Raw genomic sequence first — 8,075 nt, forward strand, 5'->3', positions numbered from 1 at the left:
ATATTTTAATTACATATTCTATTATATTTTTATTCAATAAGTGCACATTACAATTTTAGTGCAGATTGTGGATTTGAGCCTAGCAGCTTCAAGTTATACATTGGATGATACTTATACATAGTGGAACATGTAGCTTATCAGTGTGTAGTTGTCCATGGCTAGTTGTTGCTTGTATGTACAAAAGTTCCAGTGTGCAACTATTCATTGCTATGTTATGCTGAGACCTATGGTTCCTCTAAGTACCACCAAATATATATATATTACACACACACACACACACACACACACAAAACATTAAAAAGGTGCAGCACAGAACTGGGCAACATAGTAGCATTAGGCCTGTTTTTTTCTGTATTTTTAGAACTTAAAAAAACAAGTAAAAAAATGAGAGTTAGCCATACATATTTTATTGGGTATCATGTAAATCAAGCTTAATATCATCTTTGGAAATGGAAAAATCCTATAAATACATTGCAGGCCATCATTCTGGAATCTGCATGGAACCAGTCGTAGAATTCTGAAATAAAGAAGAGTGAGAATTCAGTATATGAAAAAGAGCGCTGGAATACTTTCTGTTATTTATTATATACAGATTAAAAACTTTTAACCATATTTTATTGGGCTAAATGTTCTTTATTCACCGGAGATAAAGGTGTAATGAAGGGAAATTAAAAACATTCTCGTTTAAAGTGTGCATTATATAAAAAAACTTACTAAGAGAAACCAATGAGAAAACTGCATCTCCCAGATTTCAAACATGACACAGAATACATTGGCGAAATGAGAATCCGCTCCCATTGTCCTAATTACCTTATCACTACAGCAGGGCTCCAATCGATACCAGCATCTTCTCTAGCTCTCCACTGCCATCTAGAGGCACCAGGTCAGAACAGCCTCCTATGCATTTCTCTCCAATGAATATCCGTGGGACCTTGAAATACCAAAAAAAAAAAAAAAAAAATTATATTCTTAATAGATACAGTATTGTATTTTCTTTCAGTTATTTGTGCACCCCATTTGTCAATTAGTTATCACAGGTCCAACAAAATGTGTAAAAATTCTTACGGAAGTGTATAAACAAAACATTAGCATTGTATATTCACAGTGGATTGTAACTATGGTAATGGTGTAGTGGTGAGCTACATAATCTGGGAAAGACTGAGGTTTGTCCAAAAACACTTATTGGTACAGGGATCACCATTTATTGATGGTCTGAATTATAGCATTATTAGAGTCCATATATTTCAGACTATAAGATACACCTCACCATTAGTCACCCTATATTTAGAAGAGAGGTAATAGGGAAAAAAAAATGTTGCTGTTAAATATTCCTCTTGTTCACAGGGGCCTTCAAGGGTTCAGTCTCAGTAACTACACAAAGAACTGAATACAGTATATACATGCACACAGTAGAAACATAATGCTCTATATACCATTGTATCAGGCCAGAGTATTCCCCCATCCTAGATTACACTCTGGGTTAAAGTGGCCTGGGCCATTTTATACCCTCATCAGTAACACAAGAATTACTTAAAGTTTCTACATTTTATTTGGGATTCAACTCTGAAAAGTTAAATGAGAAACCTAGCTGCCTTCAAACACAACCATCACACTAAGGCTGATGACACATGTACCGCTTTGTCTGCGTTTGCAAACGCAAACAAAGCCGCACCCACAGGGGCAGGCCGCGGCTCGATTGCATCTGTGTTTCTATGGAAACGCCTGCGATCGGGAATGAACCGCCGGTGTTTTAATGCAAAACCATAGAAACGCAGATGCGATCGGGCCGCGGCCCGCCCCGGAGAGTGCGGCTTTGTCTGCGTTTGCAAACGCAGACAAAGCGGTACGTGTGTTATCACCCTCAGGCTCCATTCCCAGGTTTTCTGATGCAACTTTGCACATAAGGAATCCATGGGGGTAATGGGTCTGTATCTAATGAATCCAAAGGGTGTGAGGGGGGCTTATATAAAATAACCATGAGGGGGCTGTGATAAACTAGAGAATATTTTAGGGAACAGGAGACTGTTTTAGTTTCTGAATTTGGAATGCCACCCTGTGAGTTCACTGCAAAGGGGCCCACAGAGGCTCTGTCGCCCAGGGGCCTACTGAAACCTGGAGCCGACCCTGGTGAGAATATATAATGTAGATGTTGCTCCTCCTCTTATTTTTACTCCAATCCTGGTTTGGACATCAAAAACGAGACAGACATTCTTATCTCGGCATTCACAATTAATTTAATTGATATAGGATATACATACATTGTCCTCGAATATAACTGTTTGCGTTCACATTGTGTTTACGTAAACCTGTTTTAAATCAATGTGATGTTAACGCAATGTAAATGCAACGTGTGAACGCAGCCCAACATGTGGATTCAGGTGATAACTCAGGGAGGACTGCGAAAAACTAGACAATGGTGAACTTTAAAAGGGAGACTGTCCTAGAAGCAAAAAAGTTTACATCTCACTTCAAAGTTGATTATCTGGATGATGCCAAAACACTGGACCATGAAAGAAAGAAAAACTAGAATGATACAGTATACTGGTAATGGTTTATTGGGTCAATTGCCGATGACAGGTTCCCTTAAAAAAATATTTTTTTTTTGCTGGAATCTGTATGGAATCTAACTTCACATGGAATCTGTGAAGTTAGCCTAGGCGATTGGGGAAAGCACTTCTAAAATTGATTCACCCAATCATTTAGAGGTAGTTATGAAGGTTCTGCCACTGCTGGACCCTCTGACTAGACGCAGGTACTTTATAGCAAGGCAGTCATAAAATTAAGGTATATTTTAATTTTCATGTAATTACCCTGAAGTTTGGAAAGTTGGAATAACTTTGGAACACGGCATCAGCCTCAGTATACGGTGTGGGGGGGGGGGGGATGCTGTTATACATGGTTTCTATTCGATTATGCAGCATTTATACAACACTTGAAAAGAATACTTTATGTGAACTCTTAGTCATATCAATAATAGCACTCTTTTTTCCTGTGGCTTGTATTGTGCTTCCTGCCAGTGGCAGTTATGGCTTTTCATAGAAGAAGTAGTTATAATAAGGTTTATTTTCGTACCATTATGAGCTAATATGCTATGTACACTGTTGCATACCTGCAACTAGCCATACTTGCACTACAGGTTTTTGTATTTGCATTATTTCACCAATTGCTTTGGATTCTTAATGTAAATTTCAATCTTTGCTTTTCAAACATTAAACGCCCCCCCCCCCTCCACCACCACCAGAGAAACATGAAAGCCACGTATACACAAGTGTTTTTTTCCCCATCTTTTTTTCCCCATCTGTAGCCAGAATCGCAACGGTATGTCTGCTACGGGCATAACAGCAGTACTGTTACAGTCGCTGATGGAAACCAATCAGAGCTCAGCTTACATTTAATAAACAGCAGTGGTAAAATGAAAGCTGAGTTCTTATTGGTTGCTATGATCAACGAGTATCTGCTCTCAGATACTTATGATAAATCCAGTGTTTCCTGCATATGCAGTTTACACCAGTTTTGCCTCTTTTCAGCTGAATTTGTCAAAGTTGTCTGAAACTTGGAGGCAATTTCTGCAGGGTTAGGTCTCTTGGTAAGATTGTAATGCGAGATTTGATAAAAATTAGTGGAAGTCACTGGAGATTCATGTTATGCATTTGATCAGCAGAGATTCAGGATAGCTTTCAGCTGTACTAAAGAATAGGTAGGTCCAAAACTGTCACCCCCCATGGTGTCACCCAGAATGGATGAGGGATTTTACCCCAGCTGAAATCAGTTGCTTTCTGTTGCATAGAACCTTCTGCAGCTAAGAACCTCAACCTCAAATGCTGCAAAGTGTTATTTTCTGCATAACAATCCACAGCATTTATGGTGCATTTACACTGCCCTTGCCCGCCGTACCATAGCACAGCGGGCACATGGCAGCGCCGGGGAGAGGAGGAGGAGGTGAGCGCTGCTCACTACCGCCTTTCTCCATAGGAATACACAGCGCACGGCACCATATTCTGTGTAAAGATAGGACATGTCCTATCTTTCTACGGGCTACGGAACGGTACGGTGTCGCACGTGTGCTGCACGGTACCGCTCCCTTACGGCGCCGCAAGGCCATTGAAGTGTATGGGGGACATATATACACCCCCCCATACGTTCGTGTGAATTTAGCCTAAGTAACATGTCGTGTTATTTGCTGCAGATCACAAGTAGGAAAGGCAGGTGTTTTCTGCAATGTGTGTGGCTAGGATCATACACTACAATGTTCTACAATACAATACACTAATGTATTACGCTTCAGATGTGCAAATCTGCACTTAAAACATTGCTTGATAACCTGACAGCTATAAGAAAGACCCCCCACTGATCAACAAGTTAGGCCCTATCCTGTGGACAGTGCAGACTGCACTAGTTTTAACCCCTTTACATTTTTCACTCCCCACCTTCAAAAAATGCACATCTGCTCTGAATGGCGCTCCTTCCGCTCTATGCCCTGTCGTGCACCCATGCTGCAGTCTACTAACACATATGGGGTATCTACATACTCAGGAGAAATTGGGTTTTAAACTTTGTGGACTTTTTTGTCATTTAATACATTGTGTAAAATTTTTGTCCAAAATGAATGTATTGTTTAAAAAAATTACAGCTTTGTAAGTTACACCGCCATTTGTTTTAATCCCTGAGAAACACCTAAAGGGTTAACTAACTTCCTAAAGTTTCATACATTGAGTGATGTAGTTTCTAAAATGTCATAAGTTAGAGGGTTTTACTGTAATTTAAGCCTCGATATACAGGTTTTGGCGATTTTTATAAAAATAAGAAAAATTGCACCAAAAATTTTGAACCTCCTAACAACCTAGAAAAATTTAAGCATACATAAAAAGCCATACCAATATAAAGAAGACACTGGAAAATGGCAGTTATGAAGTTGTTTGGGTGCTATGTCTATCTGCCTGAAAATCAGAAAATTAAGAATTTTTGGAAAATTTTTGCTGAATTTTAGTTTTTTTCATAGCTAAACACAAAAGATATCATCCAAATTTTGAAGTATCATCAGTTACTTTGAAGTACAATGTGTGATGAGAAAACAATCTCATAATAACCTGGAAATGTTAAAGCGTTACAAAGTTATAATCTCTTATAACGACACGGCTTAGTGCCTAAGGAGTTAAAGACATAAAGAAAAGCAGTCCAAATAGACAACTTTTAGGACATGATGCAATCATTAAAAAAACAAAGAATTCTCACAAGTATTCTACATCCTGGATCAGATTCAGACTGCGTTCACATGTGATGTTTACATTGGGGCACATTTACTTACCCGACCACTAGAGTTCACCGAAAATGCATTGTCCAAAGATAATGCACTGTGCTGCTTATTCACTAAGATTGTGCGCCCGATATCCTGAATGTGTCGCTTCCCCGCTCAGGTCTGACAGAGTTTCTTTGGAAATGGTGGGGTGACAATACTCAAAAATAAGAGGGTTTCATCACACATCTAGAAAATATTAGAATCATGTGAGAGAAAAACGAGATGCGTATAGATGACACAATACAAACTTTATTAATATAACATTTAAAACATACTTAAAAAAACCCAAAACAAAGGGATTGGGTGCATATCACAAAAGCTCCCCAGAGCGACCTCATACATAAACGGTATACAGACAGTACAGTACTTAAAGAAAAAGTTGTGAACAATGCACACAGATATGAACTTGGACCAGGGAAAATAATTGGAAATAACCAGTAATATATCAAAAGTTATATATTATACAATCAATGTATACCAAGGTCCAATAGCAGCAGGTAAGTACATAAAGTGCAGAGTTACATTACCAATTATAAAGGTGCAGGCTGGGGAGAGAGGGATGCCCCACGCGTATCGCCCGCCGAGTCGGGCGATACGCGTGGGGCATCCCTCTCTCCCCAGCCTGCACCTTTATAATTGGTAATGTAACTCTGCACTTTATGTACTTACCTGCTGCTATTGGACCTTGGTATACATTGATTGTATAATATATAACTTTTGATATATTTCTGGTTATTTCCAATTATTTTCCCTGGTCCAAGTTCATATCTGTGTGCATTGTTCACAACTTTTTCTTTAAGTACTGTACTGTCTGTATACCGTTTATGTATGAGGTCGCTCTGGGGAGCTTTTGTGATATGCACCCAATCCCTTTGTTTTGGGTTTTTTTAAGTATGTTTTAAATGTTATATTAATAAAGTTTGTATTGTGTCATCTATACGCATCTCGTTTTTCTCTCACATGAGTCTGACAGAGTTTACCATCTTTTTAGTGGTGCATGTAAGTGCTTGGGCTTGCGACACAATTTGAAAATCCTGCGCTCAGGACGAATCAGTCGGACAGTCCGATGGCACGCCCCCTAAATTGTGTCGCATGGAATCCAGCACAACTGCGCCAAAAAAGGATTGCATGCGGCACAATCACTTGTAAAATACTTGCGCAAAGCCGTGTAATTCCCATAAAAGGTGCACAGTCCGATAAAAATGAGCAGCGCAAACCTTAGTAAATGAGCCCCAATGTATTTTGAAAAGCAATACAACAGCTGAGGAGAGGATATTTGCCTAATCTCCTTGATGTTAACATTTATGTTTACAAAACATTGTGTTGGCGTTAAAATTGTGTTAACACAATGTTGCTATGACGTTGACACTTTGCATTTTGTAAACGCATATGATGACAGCAATGTCATTAGGCAAAGCACACGGGGGCAGGTCACAGCCTGCTCGCATATGTATTTCTGTGGAAACGCATTTGACCGGTAACCAGCACCTAGTGTCTTGTATTCCATAGAAACGTATATGCGATCAGCCCCTGGCACACCCCCGTGCACTTTAATTCCCTTTGAAAACAGTCAAAAGCACTACATGTGACAGCAGCCTTAGGGTGATGCCGCACGTCACGTTTTAAAGCATGTGTTTTCAGTCTGTTTACCATTAACGTGTTTTTAGTTAGGGGTTTGTTTTTTTCTAAAGGTTTTGGGGTTGCCAGAGTTATCTTAGTAAATGATACATAAGACATGTAAAACTTTGTCACACAAACTTTGCCAAACTAGTGTAAATGTCGCAAATTTTAGCACAATTACGCTGAAAAAAAAAAGGAAAAAATACTTTGATAAATGACTCCTTTGACTATGGCAAAAGAAAATCTAGACCAAACTTCAGAGCAATCCATTCATTCATATCAGTCTGCTGGGTTAAAGCGGCAGGGTACCGTAATTAGAATTTGTGAAACCAGTTATAATAAATATCAGGAATATTACACTACACCTGAAAGCGTCGTCACATCCTGCTGCAGGCAAGGAGCTAATGATATATTATCTGCATGATTACACACCCTTCTGAACAACTATGTACAGTGTATGAACTCGTTAACACCTTATGATAAGCACTAATCATTATCTACAAGACTATTTTGTGAATATTGAGGAGGATCTTTCATTTTCTGCCTCAGTGGGAACTCACCGTTCTCTCCCCAGTGATCTTTAATAAGTAATCTTGCACACTGCTCATGATATCCAGATTAGTAATATCAATGATCTCCAGATTTCCCTCCTTGAACTTGTATTTCTTCAGAATTCCTTTCGCTCTGACACAGAAAGGGCAGGAGCTCTTCTCGAACATGGTCACTTTGGAGGCAGAGAGTTTGCCCTGGACAAAATTCTGAGCCATTGTTACAGAAGGAGAACTTCTTTGTTACTGAGTGAAGGCGAGGTGAAAGCAGAAGACTAGTGAGTGAGGGAAATACTGGGTTGTGTAACTGAGTCCAGGAGGAGGAGTGAGGCCGTGGGAGGATGAATTTGCTGCTCAGTTCATGTTCTTTTAACACTGTCCTGTCCTCTTCCAGTTCCGCCTGTTTAACCACTTACTAGGCAGAGGGTTCACAAGGTTATGTTTGGAAATGATAGTAGAACAGCACAGTCATTGCCTGCTGCATACAGGGGAAGTATCTCTGCAGTGTTATGCAGCATTGAAAACAGATCAGTAGAGCATAGACTGCAGCTCCCATCCATATACTGCAGCATCTTTACCAACCACAGATTCATCACCTATCCTCAGTGCAC

General features: G+C 39.6%; 1 protein-coding gene across 1 annotated transcript; it reads right to left on the minus strand.

The window, feature by feature from the left end:
• Positions 1-391: 391 nt before the first annotated feature.
• GLRX (glutaredoxin) lies at positions 392-7,843 on the minus strand. The gene is made up of 3 exons (XM_072139844.1): positions 7,477-7,843; positions 811-931; positions 392-517 (listed from the first exon to the last, which is right to left on the minus strand). The coding sequence occupies exons 1-2, from the start codon at positions 7,681-7,683 to the stop codon at positions 818-820; spliced, it is 321 nt and encodes a 106-aa protein (XP_071995945.1). The 5' UTR covers positions 7,684-7,843; the 3' UTR covers positions 392-517; positions 811-817.
• Positions 7,844-8,075: the final 232 nt, after the last annotated feature.

Source organism: Engystomops pustulosus, chromosome 1 (assembly GCF_040894005.1).
Source record: "Engystomops pustulosus chromosome 1, aEngPut4.maternal, whole genome shotgun sequence".
Lineage (NCBI taxonomy): Eukaryota > Metazoa > Chordata > Amphibia > Anura > Leptodactylidae > Engystomops > Engystomops pustulosus.